The sequence below is a fragment of the Centroberyx gerrardi genome, chromosome 5 (genome assembly GCF_048128805.1).
Source record: "Centroberyx gerrardi isolate f3 chromosome 5, fCenGer3.hap1.cur.20231027, whole genome shotgun sequence".
In the NCBI taxonomy this organism is placed as follows: domain Eukaryota; kingdom Metazoa; phylum Chordata; class Actinopteri; order Beryciformes; family Berycidae; genus Centroberyx; species Centroberyx gerrardi.
This window is the reverse complement of record NC_136001.1, coordinates 34,579,196-34,601,117: the sequence shown is the minus strand read 5'-3', so window position 1 is coordinate 34,601,117 and position 21,922 is coordinate 34,579,196. Positions and strand designations below refer to the sequence as shown.

The 21,922-nt window shown below is 40.8% G+C and overlaps 1 protein-coding gene across 3 annotated transcripts in view; it reads left to right on the top strand.

Annotated features, from left to right (window-relative positions):
- The first annotated feature begins 12,961 nt into the window (after positions 1-12,961).
- Positions 12,962-21,922, top strand: part of mtss1 (MTSS I-BAR domain containing 1) — a 69,347-nt gene continuing 60,386 nt past the window's right edge. For all 3 annotated transcript variants that reach the window (XR_013504868.1, XM_078283518.1, XM_078283517.1), the window contains exon 1: positions 12,962-13,748. Coding sequence is in view for 2 of the 3 variants with exons in the window: in XM_078283518.1 (XP_078139644.1) it covers positions 13,677-13,748 (72 nt within the window). In the remaining variant the exon portion in view is untranslated. The remainder of the gene's footprint in view (positions 13,749-21,922) is intronic.

Genomic DNA, 21,922 nt, shown 5'->3' with positions numbered 1-21,922 from the left:
TCTCTCAGAGTGAAGCTAAAAACACATTGTGTAGATTGCTTAAACAGGAAGTCAATCGTGGTATCACTCCCTACTCTAGAAAATTCCCTGAAAGTTGCTTTCACTTTGAGTCGTGGTTCTTCTAAAACTCACATTCAGTGTGCTGAGTCAGCAGCAGGTTGGCAGTATTCCCAGTATTCCCTCTTGTAGCTGTCCTCCCTCAGTGGAAGTCGTGGGTTTGGAAGGTGAATCTTATCGTCTGTCTCTCTCGGTGTGTCTCTTCTCAGTGAGGAGAAGAAGAATAACAACCACTGTTTCCTGGTTTGTCTGAGCTGAGTCATATAAGGGGTGGAGCTTTGTCAGACCAGGGGTGAGTTACAAAGTCTCTTGTTTATACGCACATAAACACACACAGTCACACAGATGCACATTTTTACACATATACACATACGCACACACACACATACACACATACACCATTACATCCACACGTCATTTATATAAATTACATGAAATGGATAAAAACAACATTTACAGTCCATTTCCCATCTAATTTTTTCCACAATTGTAAGTGTTGTAAGTGAAAACTATTGTGAAAATTTCTTTCACTGAAGATAGCGAGTGCAATTCAAAGTAAACAGTCATAACTGTGGACTTTACTTTGTTGACACCCACACCCACATAGTGTTCCTTTATATTAACTAGAAGGCTCATGTCAAACATCAGTAATCAGCTGGTATTTTTGGAGGAGAGTTTGGAACGTGGAAATATTGGAAATCTTTTGGTCATGTTGTCTTTGATACTTACTTTGAAAAATAAAACACCAAATTGGAAAAAATGTTAAGGAAATTGGGGGAACATTATAAAACCAATCACTAAATAATGATAATGAACATACTACTGCTAATACTACTACTACTAACAATATTATTAAATATAACCACAAGAAGACATTTTTTTGGTTCATCATTATGGAAAAGCTCTACATTTCACCAATAGAACATTTTGGTTAAAGTTAAACTGCAGTTGAAATGTTGCATTACATATTGCCATTGGAAAGATTACCAATTTGTCCTGATGATGGTGCTATTCAGCATGATCCAAAGGAAAAGCCATAGACCTATCTCTTGCAAAAGAAACAAACAATTTATTGGACTAGACTACCAACATGTTTCAGCCTCTGCCTTCATCATGGTACAGGAAGCTACTGTGACATAGTTTAAATAGGTTCAGAGTAACTGCACAGATGTGTAATGAAATGTGTAAACCAATGTGTAACTAGAAAGATGATCACTCAGTAGAGTGCATTTCCTCAGATAGTTGAAAAAATCAAACTTTTGTTAGTTCTTTCTATACTGCATATTCGGCAAAGAAAGTGCATTAAACTTCAGCTTTTAAATGTGCCACATTTTCAAATGAGCAGCAGTTCTAGATCAGTAGTTTCAGATGGTGCATGCACAAGGATGTAAGCAGCCGTTCACGACCAACATTTCCACAAAGTTTCGTGAATCCTTTCAGAAGTTAAATGCCTTTTTTTGAGAAGACACGCCCACTGCCACACACCCCTTTGGCCAATTGGTGTGAAAAGTTAACCAGTTCTTCTTTGCCCCATGACCAAACTTTCCACAACGTTTCATGCAAATCCGTTCCTAACGTTTGGAGTTATCCTGCTAACAGACAAACAGATGGAGTAGGGCGAAAACAAAACCTCCGTCCCAGTCCATTGGCAGTGGTAATGAAAGCAGTATTAGTCAAGTAGTCCAATGTTTTAAGTTAAAATGCAATGTAACTGCCAAATATAATAACAATTTATTGTAACAACTCAGTAGTGCTCTTTACACCTCAAATTTCATTTTCCAAACAGTTCAATAGTCCAATACATACACTTATTCAAATGCATTTGCCATAATATATTTTCAAAAATACATCCACAGAATACATAAAGATATTTAAAAAAAAGGCATAGGAGGGAAAAAAATATATATTCATCACGACCAAATGTGGTCCGACGCACTTTGAGGCTCCTTGTAAACAGTTATGTGAAGTTTGGATCTAGCATTAAGCATTTAGGAAATCTGTCTCCCTTGCTGTTTGTGTCTTAGCCGTCAATGTCTTTTGTGCGTCACGGCCAAACAGTTACCAAAATATCAAAATTCTGTGACTCAAAAATGATGTAGAATGATGAGAAATTTGTAGGAGAAATAAAAAAAAAAATTGCTATTGCAAGGTTGGCCTGATGGAGGCGCTATGGAGAACAACCAAATGTGGCCTGACACACTTCTGGGTCCATCCCAAATCTCTATCTGGAATTTTGTTGCTCTAGTATCAAGGGTTTAGGAATTCTGCCTCACTTCCTTTTTGCACGTCTTCACCATCAACTTGATGTGTGCACCACTGCCAAACGGTTTGGATTTGCAAAACTCTGGGTAATAGCCATAATCTAGGAAGTCCATATATGCTGTGTGCAAAATTTCATTGAGATTGGATAGGTTTTACATAGAATTCAAAATGGTGTAAAAACTACCATGGTAGAAATTAAAGCCATTATGTGCAATTCATTGGACTTGAGCCAAGGAACCTGAAGGGGAAAAATTTGATTCTAGACCTTATGGTTCAGGAGTTATAGAGTTGAAAGAGTTTCGGACCAGCCGCCAGACTCATTGGGATTTTTAACTTTAGTGATAGCTGCCATAGTACACAACAGAGAACCCCTTCAGTCTCCAAGATCCCAAAACGATAGTAAAGTTTGCTGTAATGATCCTCAGTTATAAATGTTTCAACCTCGTTAGTGTCAAATCGTGTTTTTTCTGTCGCTTCCGTGTTTAAAACGGCACCAAACACTACAGTACCCATGATCCTTAGACAGAGTTACTATGGTGACAGCACAGCAAACTCGCAACGCCGATTTGGTAGGTGTGTCAAGCACATAGCGGTAGAATTGTAGAATTAGTATTCATGTAAATCGTATTATCCTGGTAAGACCATCCTGATCACGTGACCTCACATTCTGTTTTGCTCCACGGATCAGTCTGGACTTCTGGCTGCCCACATCGATTTCATGAAATTACTTTATAAAAGACGTTTTTGCCGTTCTTCCGACTGGATTTGAATTTGGATTCGTTGATTGGCTGAAGGAGTTTGTCTGTCAAGGCAAGTTCTCCCACCCACTGAAATCGATGTGGGCGGCTAGAAGTCCAGACTGATCCGTAGAGCGAAACAGAATGTGAGGTCACGTGATCAGGATGGTTTTACCAGGCTAAAATCTTATAGCTTCATGTTGCAATAGAGATGACAGCTGTGTAGTGCATGAGCACCAGCGAGCTAACTGCCAGTTCTCTGATACCTGTTGTGATAAGTCATTGATTAAACCTAATGAGTCGGATCTACCGCTGCTTCGCCGACTGAGACGATGGAAAGTGGTAGAAAGAAGTGCAGTTTTTCTCTCCTGACCAATAGTTGCAGCCAGGTACAAAACACTGGACCATGTTCTTCTTGTCTTAACGTTGTAACTCTTTACAGTCCATGGTTGTAGCGTTAGGTCTATCTTGTATGACTAGCTCTAGATATAGTTTGTCTCTCCCACATGACAAGACGATGAAGCGAGCTCTGTGATTGGGGGACTTCGATGGAGCAATTATCTCTGGGATGAGTAGTTTCTTTACCCTCTAACACCCAGATGTACACAGTCTTGTACCTTAGCCTTTTTTTTCCAACTATGCTAGTTTTCCCGACGCAGCTGCTATTCATTTGAGCTAATGGCTCACTCCGTAGCGGTTCAGGTCATTCAACTGTTGCAGCACTCTGAATGGCGTGTCACGTGACCAAATGCATGCGAAAATGAATGGTTTTTTTTGCTTCCAGAACCGAGAAATGGCCATGCCCATGTCTTCACATCTCAACTCTACTGGCGAAGACGTAAAGTTGCTTCTTATAGCGCCATCAACTGGCCGGCCGGTGTAAATTTTGTTGCCTGATCACTCATGTGCAAGTTCTTTTGGATCCCGTCAAGCATTACCCGGACAAGACGAATGAAAATTCGTATTTCGTGTCAGCTCTGTTGGGATCCTGAACAGAAACAGTTAAAATAAAGGCTATTTAAAAGCTAAGCTGTAAAGATACGCTTTTAGCAGTCGTTTGAAAATGCTTACAGAGCCTCTCTAATATTCTTTGGCAGGGTGTTCCACAGTTTAGGAGCAGAGTTAAAAAAGGCTGCATCCCCAATCTTCTTTTGAGTGGGGTTTTGTACTTCTAACAAACCAGCAGTAGAAGACCTGAGGGCTCTTGATGGAATATAGAACAGCAGGGATTCTGTAATGTAGGCCGGTCCTAAGCCATTAAGAGCTTTGTATACAAGTAAAAGAACTTTAAAATTAATTCTAAAGGACACTGGGAGCCAGAGCAATGCAGCTAAAACCGGAGTGATATGTTCTCGCTTCCTTGTGGCTGCATGACAGGAGGACAGGATCTTTAAAGATGTCATGGCAGACAGGACAGGAGAGATCCTCCTCTGATCGGGAAGCCATTTTCTCTCTGAGTGAAGCTGAAAACACACGGGTACACTGCTTCAAAAAGAAGTCAGTTGTGGACTCGTGGTATAACTTCCTACTCCCGCAAAGTTACTTTTCACTTTGAGTCATGGGCTATGTTTACATGCAATGCACCAATAATTCAATTATAATACAATTAAGGCAGTAATGCCAGTAAAGCATATTTTATTGTAAAAGCTAACATAAACGTAATCTAAAGCATGAATGTAAAGAACGCGGCGGTGCTTACATTTAAAGTTCTGCATTGATGTGCGCATAGTATGTAGTTGAAATCCTGTTCACGGGGTCGCAGTCTGCTGTTGACGGCAGTGGACGACGACATGCTATGATCTCCCCTATGATCAACCAATCAGAGTGCACAGTTCTGTGACTCGACATGAAGTTGAGATTTACGCAATACCTACGCAGACATGCTTTTGAACCCCAAATACGCGCCAAATAATGACAGTTTATGTGCAGAGACGCTATTTTCATTAAAGTATAAAATGTGCTTAAGGCGGAACCCATGTAAACATTATACTGTGATTATGTTAATGTGATTATGCTCATTGTTGGAGTAACCATAATTGCTGTAAGATATGTGTAGTACTGCAATTTTAATCACATTAAAAAGGCATGTATACACCTTAATTGCATTTCTTCCACTCTGACCACATTGCACATGTACCAAAGAGGATGTCACACGTCACGAAAATCGATAACCGTCACATGTTGCTCTTTATCTGCATCCAGAGACGCTGCATTGAACGAGGTAGCAAGGCAAGCAACCCAAGTTCCACAGGTAATGCCAGAGAGTCTCTGATCAGTTAGCCTGGTTCGAGACTCCTGAATCTCGTTCCTCCACTCTTCAGATTTTGTCGAGCAATTCAGAGAACCTGGTGATGGGTCTAGTCAACGGCTTGTTCTTGCTCAGAGAAACAATTGAGCCAATCAGCGCCTTTGCGGGCGGGACTAAAGTTTGAACCATTCGTGCAGCGTTTTTTCATTGCCGTTTCTGTAGAATAATATTTGTTGAAATCACCCCTTAATCAACATATTGTTTCTGCAAAAACAATATTTTTGTCAAAAACGACCGACATTCTTGGTGAAGTCAGTAAATACGCCCAGCATCAGTGTGACTGAAAATAACGTCAGAGCGGCCGGATACATCAGTCACTAGAAACAAAACCCACAGTTCTGCAAATAATCGAATGACCATAAGTAACATGTAAGCGGGATTTAAAGGAATTGCCGAGTTATGTAAACATTTTAATCGGACTAATGCCTTGATTATTGGCCATAATCGCATTATTAGTGTGCATGTAAACATAGTCATTGTTCTTCAAAAACTCACATTCAGTGTGAGGAGTCAGCAGCAGGTTGAAGTGGCAGTATTCCAGTATTCCCAGTATTCCCAGTATTCCCAGTATTCCCTCCTGTTGTCCTCCCTCAGTGGAAGTCGTGGGTTTGGTCTGAAGGTGTGTGTGTCTCTTCTCAGTGAGGAGAGGAAGAATGATTTTCTCTATTTCCTGGTTTGTCTCAGGTGAGTCAGGTAAGAAGTGGTGCTTGGTCAGGCCAGGGGTGAGTTCCAAAGTCTCTTATTGGTACACACATGTACACACACACTATCACACACACAGTCACACAGATGCACACTATTGCACACACATACACACACACACACACACACACACACCATTACGTCCACACACGTCATTGATATACATTACATGGGATGGTTCAAAAACAAACAAAATACACGTTTAATTCAGCAATACGAAACTGAAAACTGTCATAAAATGTTCTTCCGCTGAGTGCAGTGAGACTCGTCATTCACAGTAAACAGTCATATCTCTGGACTTTACACTGCCTTTGTTGATCAGCTTGGAAAGGGCCGATCAACACACCCAGGCCTCATAGTGTTCCTTTATATTAACTAGAAGGATCATGTCAAACATCAGTAATTAGTTGTTATTTCTGGAAGATAGTTTGGAACGTGGAAGCAAGCTGGAACGAGTTCGAACCTGGAGCCATTAGGTGCAATTTATTGGACTTGAGCCAAGGAATCTGAGGGGGAAAAAATTGGATTCTAGACCTTATAGTTCAGGAGCTGCTGGCCAAGACGTAAAGTTGCGTCTTATAGCGCCATCATCTGGCCAGTCAGTGTAAATCTTGTTTCCCGAGTGAGGAAGATTTGAAACCCATCCACCAAATTTGGTTGATCGGACTTGTGGTCTCTGAGGTACAGATTGTTTTAGGTAAAAAAGAAGAAGACGAAGAAGAAGAAGAAGAAGAAGAAGAAGGAGGCCGCAAAAAGTAACAGATGGGGTCCAAGCAAATAGCGCCGCCTATCGACCAAACGCCATTCTGCATGGTACATCAGGACAGATCTTGTCGGGCCTTGCCTCAAACAGTTTTTGCCATTTAGAGTTATAAGATTTCTATAACACCACAATTTTTGCATATTACCTCAGATTTGCTACCTGCACATGTGTTCATGAGTTATTGTAGTTTTTGTAAAAAAGGCCCTGCCCACAACATTTTTGTGAACTATGGAAGGAAATTTTGGCCAAACGGTACAGAGTATAAAAAATCCATTGACAATTTTATACAGGGCAGTCCAGACATGCTGTAAGCCAAATTTGGTAAAGATTTGGATCAAATTTGTAGGAGGACCAGCAAAAAAAAATGTTGGGATAAAATTCAAAATGGGAAAATGGACAACAATGTGAGGAATGGACTCAACACACAAAGACCTGTGTTTCTACACCTTCGGTTCAGAAGTTATAAGCCAAAACATAAAGTTGGTTGTTGTAGCGCCACCATCTGGCTGATTGGTATCATTTTTGTTGCCTGTGTAGTGGGTGAGACTTTGAACTTATCTGCAAAGTTTGATTGCTGTAGCTCTTATGGTTTCTGAGATCAAGGTACTGTTAGGACAGAAGAAGAAGAAGATGTTGAAGAAGAAAAGAAGAAGAATTCTAACAAAAACACGACAGTTTCATCCCTACAGGCTTGATTATTTACAGTCTGTGGCTTGAACTTGAACCCTTAAAAATGAGTTTGTAAAAACCTGTTGTTGTTGTTCCTGATCTCTGCCACTAGATGTCAGCAGCCTCCACCGCTCAGACAGCAGCAGCTCTTTATTTTCCAGTCTGCTGCTTTTAAACAGATAATATTTCACTGCTTATGTAAGTGTGTTAGTAGGAGATCTGCTTTGAAAAAAATTCCCCTAAAATATCCTGACAGATTTACCCCACTGCCATGAGAGTTAGTGAAGGGTTGGGATGTAGCCGGGTGCTGCACTGCTGCCATGCTTTTCCTCCACATGTTCAGTATGATAATATATAGTAGTATCCTCTATTTCCACCTTAGATCTCACAGGCAAGCAGCCACATATATCCTATAGTATTGCATTTGATTTATAAGGTTCAGGAGAGAGAATAAGGTAATCCAGTTTTAGTCTACTTTTTTGCTATATACAGTATAATAATGTGTAGTAGTACCCTACATTTCCACCTTAAATGTCCCAGAAAGCAGTCACATATATCCTAGTGTTATGCGTGTGGTTTATAAGCATTAGAACAGACTTTTTTTTACTTTTATTCGTTTGTTTTTTTGCTATTTACAGTATGAGAATTTACAGTAGTTCCCTGTATTTCCACCGTAAATACCAGAGAGAAGCAGTCTTTATCCTTGCATTATGTAAGTGGTAACTACAGTAAATGTCAGAAAGGCAATACAGCAGATTTTTCACTTTGTACAGTATGATAATGTACAGTATTTCCCTGTATTATCACCTTAAATATCACAGACAGGCAGCCATATATTTATCCTAATATTATTAGTTAATTCCAAAAACCTATATATTTGTTATAATTAATTACTTCATAGTTCCAGTTCATAATTCCATCCTCAATCATGTTGGCATTTGGTTGGAAAACGTTGTAAAATATTTGCTAACTTCAATGGTTTTCCAACATGAATTTTTACTGTCATGTCAGTCATGTTGTTAGGGTTTGTGTCACTATTTTCTCATCTTGGAAAGAAACAATTTATTCTTTCAACTTCAGACCAAAGCTCATTAAATCATACTCACACTCTGGACCAGTGATGTAGTGTTAAATAATAAGCTGCAAACTGTAGCCTCCAGTCTTTGACCATCATAAGGAAAACGATCACAGTCTGAATTGAGCATTTGGATCTCGACCCATACTTTAAACCCCTCTAACCTGATGTGACACGACTCCAGAGGCAAAATACCTCTCTGAACAGACAGCTCAGTGTTTCATGTCTCTGGGATACAAAGTAGAAACTGAAAGGAGACGTTTCTGTGGCCGGGTCAGATGATTTTCCTCACTGAGACGCTCATTAAGACCAGAAGACAGCAGGGAGACGAGTCAGCGTCAACATCAGCGGTTCTTCAGCTGGCTGCTGCTCTTTATTTCACAAGGAAAAGACATTCATCACAAAGATTTAAAACACAATAAATTTGTATCATAGAAATATATTTTTTCAGGTTCCATAAGTCAACCTGGGTTTTTGAAGACCGATACCAATACCGCCAATACCAATATTTTTAGATGAAAGACGGCAATGTTATTTTGTGCCGATATTCAAAAACGTATTATTACTAATTTGACAATTTTCATGCCCAAAAATAAATGAATAGGTGAATCTGAAATCTTTCTAGAATTCAGTGATTCCCCCAAAATTTTATTCTAGAAAAGCCTCTGAAACAACATTGGGACACTAAAACTCTCCATTGACACCAAATAATAATAACAATAATAATCGCAGCAGTCGTAATAGTATTAGTAATATTTTTATCAGTATTATTAGTAGTAGTATTAGTAATGGTATTAGTAGTATTGTTGTCTTCCCATAGACAACCAGTGTAGTATTGATCAATTCTTCAATAAATATATAATCGATCCATCATATCAGAGGTGACTGGACCAGATCCCATTTTTAATAAAGGCTCTATAAAAAATAATTATTTAGATTATGATGTAATAATTGATCCTATATATATCAGTCTAACCCTAGTGGAGAACCTCTGGTACAGTCTGCTGTCTATATGTAGACTGATGCGTTGGTTTCCATGGTAATAAGACCGGTAGGTGGACCTGTGATTCAGCAAAACACACACACACACACGCACACACACACCGAGGCAGGTTGGTCGCCATGGTAATCAGACTGGTCGGTAGGTGGATGCCGGTCCGGTGAGTCAGCTTGTTGCTGGGTGAATCAGCAAAACACTCTGAGTATCAGGAAAACACACACACACACACACACACACACGCACACACACACATACACTCACACACACACAAACAGCGGCATGAGGTGGGAGTCTCTCTTATTCTTTCTCAACTATTCTGCTCTCTCTCTCTCTGTTTCTCTCTCACACACACACACAGACACGCACGCACCCACACACACACACACACACACACACACACACACACACCACACACACACACACACATACACACATACACACACAAGCTGGGAGTCTCATCCTTTCTCAACTATCTCTCTCTCTCTCTCTCTCTCCCTCTCTCTCTCTCTCTCTCTCTCTCTCACACACACACACACACAATCTGAACTCTGTTTTTCTGCCGCTGGTTGCTGCTGTTCAATAAAACAGTGGATATGAATTTAGTAGACAGCTGAATATTTGATAAGGTGTGAAACAGTTATAACAGTTATAACAGTAACAGTATCATAAGGTTACGTAGGTTACAGTAGCTCCCTGTAGCTCTGCCTGGCTCAAGTCAACTTCACTCGAGTCCCAAGTCAGTCTCAAGTCTTGAGGCATGAGTCTCAAGTCAAGTCTCAAGTCTAAATGTAGATTACCAAGTCAAGTCCATGTCATTAAAGTCAAGTCTCAAGTCTAAATGTAGAACAGCAAGTCAAGTCAGAACAAATCAAGAGTCCAGTATCAATTTAATATCTTAAAGAAAACTAAATATCTAGGACTTTTCAATGCAATATGGTTTTAATAGGATAAAAACTTGGTAAGAGCATCATGAGTTTGATTTCTATAATCAGTTTCAACTTCAATAAATTCAATCATTCCATACAAATTCAGAAAACAGAATTTAAATTCAGTCGTCCGCTGGAACAAATCTCATCACTTTCAATCTAAGTCATTTACACAAACACAAGATCTCAAGTCAAGACTTTAGAAACCTTTTCAAGTCATCAAAGTACAAGTCAGAGTCAAGTCCCAAGTCACCAGAACCCAAGTCAGAGTCAAGTCCCAAGTCACCAGAACCCAAGTCAAGTCTCAAGTCTTCTAGTCACCGCAGAGATAACTGAAGTTTTACATTTTAGCTACTTTGTTGTTTTTTACTGTTACTTATGTAGGTTTTTACTGCAGTATTGTCACTTGTACTGCAGTAAAGTTTCAGTAAAGTAACAGAACTGCAGGATATTTTCGTCTCTTTCCACCCTCATCATTTTCATTCACTGCTCTCTGTCATTAAATGGCCCTGTAGCTCCGCCCCGGCGGGCCGCCGCGGGTTCGCCACATAGCAAACCTCCACATACACGGACACCCAGCTGCGTCAAGGTAGCGAGAGGTAGCACCAACCGGAAGTCTTTTTTCAAACTTCAAAATAAAAGCGTTAACTTTGTCACTGGAAAAAGAAAAAAAAATTGTAATTCAACAGTTGGCCATGCATATAAATGAGCTGCGCACTTCTTTCAAATGCTTTCTTAAAACACAGCTATCCAGCTACTGTTAAGTGTAAAAAACAACAAAACAAAGTCACAGCGCAAACATCAGATTGATTTGGTTTTTATATTTCTGTTATCAATCTTGAACATGAATATAATTAATTAACTAACATTTAAACACATATGTTTAAGTTATTTTATTATTTTTCTGTTGCCATGACATCGCAACAATTCTAGGTCTTTACTCAGTGGAATCACATTAAATATGTAGTGAAACTGCAGAATAAATAGTATAAAAAAACATTGGATTGCAGTTTGGTGCGTGGTATTCAGAGTTCACACAGGCCTTGAAAATCCTTGAAAATGTGAGTATTTCAGAATAATATAACAAAGCCTTGAAAGTTCTTGACTTTTTTCTTCACTGAAATACACTCAAGTTCATCATTAAATGAATCTTCTTCTCCTGAGGGAAACCCTGGGACTGAGATCTGCAGGTTGAACATGAAGGATTTCTGACTCTGATCAGGTCTGAACACAAAACACGACGATTCTGAGTCTCTGAATTTCACCCAACAAAAAAGACCTTAAAAGTCATTGAGGTGCTTGAAGTTGATGTCCAGGTGAGTGTGGGTATTTCCTGCCTTTACTACAGATTCTTCCTTAAATATTCTTTCATTTTCACCCAGGAGTGTCTCGGTTTATCATGGCAAGCATCTATATGAAATCTGTCATATTGCATAAGACTGTAAACACACTGAAGATCCCATGAACCTGACACTGAACTGGGTTACAAACACTTTCACAAGACAGTAGACAGACCAGGCTGTCTGCTGCAGGTTTGGTGTTTGAGTTAGTTGGACATTTTTTAGGTTGATCTGTTGTGAAAAGAACATTTTGCAAAAAAACAACAAAAAAAACCCCATTGTATTTTCATTTACTGCAGATTCCTCCTTAAATGCATTCTACATTTTCACTTGTGTACTCCATAGTTTTTAAAAAAATATATATTATTTTACTTTTTCAAAATGAACTGAACAAAGCTGACAAGGGACAAGATGCGATAACAAGAATATACAAGCATCAAAGACTTGAGGGGAAATTTAAAAATTGGGGGATAACAACGACAACAACAATAACATTGTAAAAGATGATGAGAAAAATATCTGATCACATACATTTCAACAGAAGTAAAATAAAGGATGATACAGCGGGAAGGTTCTTTTCAAGGTGATACAACCATTTCAATACAATACTTTAAAAAAAAAAAAAAAGTATTACAAAAGCCATTAATGTTTCAGTGATATTGATTTACTGAAGGCAGACATCCGTCCACATCACTCCACATGTGTTTCTTCCATCTGGAGTTTGTTGTTAAGGTGAACATAAGGTAATACACAGATCCATATATGATCTGCATCTTTAAAGTGAATATATCTGATGAAGTTTTTATTACTGCACATATTTCTCATTCATCTTCTGTCTGTATTTTCATTTCTACTTAACATGATCTAGCACTGAAAATGTTGGCTGTGTACCCCCCATTCACGCTATTCTTATTTGTATTCTATTTTACTTCACTGAATCCTATTACAGTTTGCTGCTGTAACAATCCAATTTCCCCACAGGGATCAATAAAGTTTAATCTAATCTTATCAATCGTTGAAACGCGTTTGTCGCTTTTATTTTGAAAGTTGTGACCGGAAGTGGTTTTTCGTTATTTTGGCTACCTTGATATCGATCGGACTCACTCACTGGACTCCCATTGAAGAAACTGGGGGAAAACGGCTGGGTATCTCGTTAAAACTCGCTAAAAAACAACGTGAAATCGCTCGGATACACGTCGGAAAAGACCGACCTGAAGATTTAAATCCCAACTGGACACTGAATAGAAGCGATACTGTTTTATTTTGGTGAATTAATTGATCAAGGACTGTGTGTTTTCGGCTGGGAAGGCAGACAGTCACAGGTTGCTAGCGGAGTTAGCTAGCCAAGTTAGCTAGCTGCTGTTAGCGGTGTTTTCCTTTCGCCATAAAGCAGCCGGGACTAAACCAAAAACCCTGTCAGACATTTTCCAGACGGTCCGCTGTATGATTCAGCCATGATGTGCTGTTTTTTCGGACGACTATCAAGTTGGCCGGCTGGTAGCATCGGCTGACTAAGCTTAACGTTAGTTGGAGCCAGCAAAGGGGTTTTACTCGGGTTTGGGTGAGAGACTACTGCTGCGTGTTGAGTTTCTCTCTCTCTCCGACCTGGATTTTACTCGTGTGTTTTTTTTTTAACTCCTCTTTTCCCTTTTCCACTGCTGTTTTGGACTGTGTTTTGGAGGGTGGACTTTGCCCTCGGGGTGTTGTAACTCGGTTTCCCCCCCTAAAAAGCCTCTATTGATTCTCCTGTCGGGAGTATTTCATCAGTCGGTTGGAAGACTTTTTAAAAAGTTGGTGTGTTGGGAAGTAAGGTTTTTTTTTCCCGAGCCTGTGGAAAATGGATGCGGGTATAGAGAAGGAATGCAGCGCCTTGGGAGGGCTCTTCCAGCTCATCATGAACGACATGAAGGTAATTAAAAAAAAACCCAAATTAAATCAGGTTTTATTTCTAATTTACCTCACATTTATCTCATCTATTTTGTTCTATTATTTTTTTTTTACATTTTTATTATTTTTTTCTCAATTTATTTTAAAATGTTTTCTCCCTATTTGTATTCATTCCTTTATTATTTTTGTTATTATTTTTAAAATGTATTTTTGTATTTTAGTATTTTTGGGGCACACGGCTCCCATTTATTTCTACTGAAGACTTCTGAAGTCTCCTTAAGTTTTCACAGTCCACATAATATTAATTTTTTTTTTTCATGTGATAAAGCTATATTTTACTATGAGAGTAGGTCAACATCTAAAAGCAGAATTTAAAGAAGAAAAGAAGGTTGAATAGAAGAAATTTGCACTAGAAGTGAACAGTTGTGTCCCATTCATTTCTAATTACGATGATTCACGTTTTCTTTCTTGGGTTTTCCACGTAATATATATATATTTTCTCCACGTTATGTTTTTGTGTTTTCCTCACAATCTTATATTTGAAAGACTGGATGTGAGGAGGACAAACACCTTAACACGGAAAGTAATGTTGACAAGGAGGTGAAATGCAATAAATTTGTCCTGGAAAAGAGCGTGAAGAGAGAGTCTGAAATATTGATTATCAACGACAGTGACTGTTATAATTGGTTATTCGAGCTAATGTGTTGATTGGGTAATGAATGAGTGGAGTGTAAAAAGAGAAGTGGGACATTTGAGAGGGGGGGGGGGGGGTCACCAGTTGTGCCCTCTTTGATGTTTGTTAAGCACCTTGCCCTTTGCTGTCTGTCTGTCTGTCTGTCTGTCAGATGTTCACCATTAATAATAATAATATGTATTTATAAAGCACTTTTTAAAACAATTGTTACAAAGTGCTTTCCAAAACAGTTAAGAAAATAGTGAATACATAGAACAGAAATCGAGAGTAGATTAAAAATGAAGCCAGACATGAGGATAAAGATCAAATAAAATATAAGGAAACAGACAGGATTATGAACAGGGATGAAAAAAAGGGACATAAAAGAACATTATAAGAACGCTTTCTTGTACAAGTGTGTCTTGAGAAGTGATTTAAAAGATGCTGCTGATCTGGTGAGACGAGGCCTGGAACCAGAGGTGGGGACTCGAGTCACATGACTTGGACTCGAGTCACATTTTTAATAGCTTGGGACTTGACTTGATGCATGAAGAGAAGACTTGAGACTTGACTTGACTTGGGTTCTGGTGACTTGAGACTTGACTCTGACTTGTACTTTGATGACTTGAGAAGGTTTCTAAAGCCTTGACTTGAGATCTTGTGTTTGTGTAAATGACTTAGATTGAAAGTGATGAGATTTGTTCCAGCGGACGACTGAATTTAAATTCTGTTTTCTGAATTTGTATGGAATGATTGAATTTATTGAAGTTGAAACTGATTATAGAAATCAAACTCACGATGCTCTTACCAAGTTTTTATCCTATTAAAACCATATTGCGTTGAAAAGTCCTAGATATTTAGTTTTCTTTAAGATATTAAATTGATACTGGACTCTTGATTTGTTCTGACTTGACTTGCTGTTCTACATTTAGACTTGAGACTTGACTTGAGACTTGTGCCTCAAGACTTGAGACTGACTTGGGACTCGAGTGAAGTTGACTTGGTCACACATCTGCCTGGAACTGGTCAGTCTGTCCAAACCCGGAGACGTCCAGGGTGCTGCAGCGTCACCCGAGGGACACCAGGAGACTCCAGACTCGTCTGATTCCAGTTTCAGTTTTTGACACAGGAAGAGGACGAGTCTGGTTATCTGCTTCTTTTGTGCCATTATTCCCCCAAAAATATCAAAGAAAGACATGTAATGTAATTACTCTACAGTATGACCCACCACTTTTATTTTATTGAAATACAATTCTTTCTTGGAGTTTTGTTGTTTCAAAGTCCAAAAGTGTCAGGAGCTGCAGCCGTCAGAACACACACAAACATGATACATCATTTTATAATGATTAATAGTTTTAGATTTTCAGTAGTGGTAAATACAGTGAAAGTATATTAAAGTGTTTATACAGTTGCACCAATTAAATTCATAATTATCTTTATTGGCATGAAATAGCGGAGTACATGTTGCCAAAGCAAACGTAAACAAAGCAGAAAACAAATGAATGGCTGCTTGCACCACCTTTCTTGATGATGTGATCTCGTTAGTTATTGAATTTATTAATTCCATCTTAAAAGCCATACGACAATATGTGGCCTATACACAGAATACATTCTTGTAAACTTCAAATTACATTTCACATCCATTTTGGTCAGAATTTCTTCCCCTTCTTTTAAAATCCTTACTTGTCATGGATCCATTTAGGAAAGTTTTCACTACCAGAAATTCATCGGCCAACTTTTCAAACCGCAGCTGATTCAGAAGAAATATTGTGCAACAAAGGATCGTGAGATGACTCAGAGCTTTAATAATAACCCTGTCATGTGCTTTGCTTTCATGCGAAGAATCATTTTGTAAGAGTAGGTGCCATACCCATCATGTTTTCATAGAGTTTTATCCCTGTCGGCTATAGTTCCCGAAAACTTTGCCGTAACCTTCGATCAGATGATAAGAGAGACGTGCCTACAAGAGAAATAAGAAAAATATTAAACATTCACATCTGACAGTGCATGTGAAAAACACCTCAAAGTGAAGCTGAATAGAATAGAAACTAATGGGTCTTCACTACATACAGGGTGCAGAGAGGAAGTGAGTGTGTGTGTGTGTGTGTGTGAAGGCGGCGGTATATTTAAATGAATTAACTTGAATTGCGACTGAACGCCGAGATATTTGATTAGTCTGCACTCCGCTGCATTGCTCCATGGGATATGTAGTTTTCTGGCTGGTGACCCAAATTGGTTCACACTCTTGTACCCTTCATTTTCTTTGGAGAACATCGCAGTTTTTTTTATTTTTACTTCATATGTTTACACCCCAGTGGATAAACCAGAAACAATCGCACCGATACGCTGAACTAAACCAGAGCAGCTGTGACCCGTGTGAATGTTAATGAGGAGATTTCCTTGGGAAAGGGGCATGGAAATGCTTTCCCACAATGCAACGCCAACCAGTCATGTGATATTTTAGACCAATGGCAGACCATCACACAGTGGACGCTGGTCTGAAGTGATCTAACCTGACTGAGATGGTCATCTGAGGTGGTCTGAAAGGGTCTAACCTGGTCTGAGGTGGTCTAACCTCGTCTGAAGTTATCTGAGGTGGTCTGAAGTGGTCTTACCTGATCTGAAGTGATCTGAGGTGGTCTGAAGTGGTCTAACCTCATCTGAAGTGGTCTAACCTCGTCTGAAGTTATCTGAGGTGGTCTAAAGTGGTCTAACCTCGTCTGAAGTCATCTGAGGTGGTCTGAAGTCATCTAACCTGATCTGAAGTCATCTGAGGTGGTATGAAGTGGTCTTAGCTGATCTGAAGTGATCTGAGGTGGTCTGAAGTGGTCTAACCAGGTCTGAGGTGGTCTACCTGAGGCTCAGATCAGCCTGGTTTACACTGAGACGGACTGAGCTGGAATCACAGCAGAACAAACAGATACAAAGAAGACTGGAACAGATGGAGACTGGAGGAAGTGACTGCTGCTAACAAGCTAACAGGCTAACCAGTCAGTCAGTGTTAAAGTGCTGTGTGTGTGTGTGTGTGTGTGTGTGTGTGTGTCAGCTGTTCTCTGTAGGTCAGACAGGACACACACCCTCCCCCCTCCACCCCTCTCTACCTCCTCCATCCCTCAATCTATTTTCCTCTTTCCTCTCTCTCTCCTTCTCTCATCCATCCCTCGCTTTCTACCTCCTCCGCCATGTTCCCTTTTTTCTTCTCTCTTTCTCTGTCATTCTCTCTATCACACATTATGAATAACACCCATCTCCCTCTCCAACCCTCGGTCTCTCCTCCTCCACATGCATGGATGGATAGATAAATTAATAGATGAACAGAAGGATGGATGGATGATAGATGACTGGCGGATGGATGAATAGGTAAATGCGTAGATGTTTTGAATAAATGACAGGCGGATTAAAGGCTTCAAGGGCTGAAGTGTCCTTGAACAAGATGCTGAACTGTCACCTACTCAGTCATTATTGAGGCGCTCTGGATTAGATGTGATTACTAGGATGTAAAATGCAGAAATCTTCTCCAAAATGTAAATTTAGAGCAACATTTTGGTGCGTGTTTGGTCTGGAGAAAGTCTTCAAATGTCTTAAATCATATTATCCCAACTTAAGGCCTCAAAAAGTCTTCAGTACAGTCAAAGAAAACATTTAAAATCGTAGGTTCAGTTTTTAGAGGTCTTCAAAATTTTGCGCTTTCTTGGTCAGGAAGTAAAAGTAATGGGATTTTGATTTAAAAATACAAGAGAACACACATTTATTGTTTAAAAAGTGGATTTTATAACATGGAAAATTAGGTAACCAGGTGCAAAAGTCAGTTTTCATTTCATTGTAACTTTAAAACACCTTAAATGGAACTTGATGGAACTTGCAGACCGCTGTGGTAAGAACTGTGTAATGGTGTAGGGATAGTTTTACTGGAACCTGTGTGTGTGTGTGTGTGTGTGTGTGTGTGTGTGTGTGTGTGTGTGTGTGTGTGTGTGTGTGTGGGATGCAGAGCTTGTGGCATCATATCCTGGTATATTACCAACGTGGCAGAGAACCAACAGGGGCACTCCCGCCATCTGCCCCACACACACACACACACACGCGCAAGTCATGTTTAATTAAGAAGAGAGTTGCTGTTCAGATAAATTTCACCCCAGGGCACCATAACACGCCTACGAAGAGTACACACACACACACACAGAATCTCTTTGGTTCTTTGGTAGTTAGGCAGATAGAGGCTTGCTGTAGATTGTAGGTCATCATATTGTGAATTGCCCAAGCTTTGGTTTAAATTAGCGCTGAACAATTTGACATTTTTTTATTTTGATGAATATTGCATGTAAACAAATGATTTTTTTTTCAAATTACAGTATTTTGACGCAGATAAAGACCAAAGATTGTATATAACCAAGACGTGCGACGCAACACTTCGACATACGACGAAGGTGTGGAGAAATGTAAACACAATAGTTGATTAGAAAACGGCGGTGACACTGTGGGCTGTCGCCAACATTCAAACCAGTCAGATTTTGCTGGAGCGGAGCTGTGGGCGGGGCTGTGGGCGGGGCTGTGGGCGGAGCTGTGGGCGGAGCCTGGCTCTGCTGCTCACTTGTTTACTCTCTTAGGAACAACAAGTTGCTCCAGTTAGCTAGCTCACAAAACAAAACTTTTGGCAAGGCATGAACAACAATGGACGATATTAGAGACAAGAAATGGCTGAATCAACAGTAAAACACCATCCATACACTTAGATGTTGGTTGTGTTTACAGTGAAGCGTGGGCCTGCACTTCAGACAGAAAGTACAAGCATCCATTTTTATCTCACTCGTTTAGTTTACCCAAAGAGTTTGTATGTGAACTTGAAATTACTCAGCGAAGTAGCTAGCGTTGTAGCTGAGCTAACGATGGAAACTTGTTCTACCCAGGCAGAAAAACAAAGCGAAAGTGCTGTTTCTGGGGGATTGTGGGAGAATCCTGTTTTCAAACTCGGAGCCAATCAGAGCTGCCGTTGGCTCAGGGAGGTCTCGTTATCCTGCCAATTATAACGAGGATTTAAAGTGAGAGTAGGAGGAATTCTGCAGGAAGGCTTGCAGCATTTATCGAGTTTACATCTGCAGAGACAGACAGACAGAGAGAGACAGGCAGAGAGAGACAGGCAGAGGCAGATAGACAGACAGACAGGCAGACAGACAGACAGACAGGCAGAGACAGACAGGCAGACAGACAGCTTATTGATTTCTGTCTCTGCTATATTAGGAGTGTCATTATGAGCCGTCGACCTTCCACCCTCCTCCATCTCCTCTCTTCTCCTCCGTCCATCCCTCCATCCTGTCAAGCTAAGCACATTCCTTCAGTCACGGCTTCCCCCCCTTCGCTCTCGCTCTCTCTCTCTCTCCCCTCCCCCTTTCTCTTTTTCTATCCCCCCTCTCCCTGTCTCCTTCCATCTCTTCTTCTCTCTCCTCTCTTGTATCCCTACCTCCTTCCCTACCCCCCCTCTCTGTCTCTCCATCCCTCCCTCTTCCTCCTTCCTGTCCTCTCTCTCCTTGCCCCTCTCTCTGTTAACGTGTACATCAGTGTAGCCTATATTTATTAGCTAGCTAATGTTAGCTGAATGCTAGTAGTTTGAGTGTGATACGTGACTGCACTTTTTCTTGTTCAACTATAACTGTCTCTCTCTCTCTCTCTGTCTCTCTCTGTCTCTCTCTCCCTCTCCCCTCTAATTCACCCCAATGAAATGTATTGCTATTTGTGTGTGTGTATTTTATTCTCCTTGTTAACTGTAGATTTTAAAGTCAAGTGTCAATCAAAACAACAGTTGACCTGCCCTCCTTCCTCGTTATTAAATCTGAACTTATCTGTGTGTGTGTGCTCTGCGTGTGTGTGTGTGTGTACACGTTCTGCCTCGTGGATGGCATGCTCAAGGTGATCTGAGAGAGAGAGAACAGTAGTGTGGGACATATGTGGTGTGTGTGTGTGTGTGGAATAGTAAATAGCTTGCAGTGGCTAGCCCCAGCCCTGCCCAGCTTACACACACACACGCACCCCCACAACACAGACACACACACACATACACATACACACTCCATAGTAAACAATGGTTAGGACTGTACTGTGTCTTTTATCTATATATAACTAGCTGTGTGTGTGTGTGTGTGTGTGTGTGTACAGACGGTAAAATATAGTCTTTTCCTTAGAGAAGTTGTTTTGACTTGAGTGATAGCCATACACAATTATATTACACACACACACACACACACACACACACACAAACCAGTGGCCATAATTTGATGTGAGTAAAGATTTAGTCACATCACTGATAGTATATTTTATAGTTCCTGGCAGTTAGGTGTGTGTGTGTGAGTGTGTGTGTGTGTGTGTGTGCGTGCGTGCGTGTGTGTGAGTGAAGGGAGCGGTCGATTTCAGAGAAGTCCAATTGATAGCGCTGCTGACAGGAAAATAGGCAGCCTCAGGTTAATATGGGTGGGGACACACACACACAGAGCGCACACACAGACACACCCACACACACACACACAGACACACACACACACAGACACAGGTAAAGGTGTTCCAGGTCTTAGCTGCTGGGGGGGAGGAGTGGAACAAATGAGAGTGGGCAGAAGGATGGTGGGAGGATTTAGGAGAGGAAGAAGGGAGGAGGATGGTGGAGATAGGAGAGGGAGGAGAGGAATGAAGGAGGGACAACTTAGGAAAGGAAGGAAGGAGGGAGAAAGATGGAGGACTTAGGAGAGGGAGCTAGGAGGGAGGAGGAGAGAGGGAGGTGGAGGGAGGGAGGAAACAGGAAGAGGGATGTAGAGAGAGAACACAATGGCAGATGGAGGGAGGGAGGAAACTGGGTTTGACAGGTAGAGAGAGAGAGAGAGACTATAGGGAAAGGTTGGGTGTGTTTGGAAGGAAAGGTGGAGGGAGGGACATGAGTCAGCAGGTAGAGAGAGAGAGAGAGAGGTGGTGGGTGTGTGTTGCCAAGAGAGGGAAAGATGGAGGGGATGAGGCAGTATGGATGAGTGCAGTTCAGTAGGTGTGGATTAATACACACACACACACAGCTCTGATGCACAGTGAGTTAAACCCAGACAGCAGTGTGTTCAGTGTGTTGCTCAGAGGCACTGTGGCAGGAGGCTGCTGACCTGAAGCAGAGACCTCACACACACACTCTGCTCTCTGTCCACCGGGCCATGCTGCACAGCTAACCCTGACCCTAACCCTTAACCCTGACCCTAACCCATGCTGCACAGCTAACCCTGACCCCTAACCCTAACCCTAACCCTAACCCTTAACCCTGACCCTGACCCTAACCCATGCTGCACAGCTAACCCTAACCCTAACCCTAACCCTTAACCCTGACCCTAACCCATGCTGCACAGCTAACCCTAACCCTAACCCTTAACCCTGACCCTGACCCTAACCCATGCTGCACAGCTCCACAGCTAACCCTAACCCTAACCCTTAACCCTGACCCTTAACCCTGACCCTGACCCTAACCCATGCTGCACAGCTCCACAGCTAACCCTAACCCTAACCCT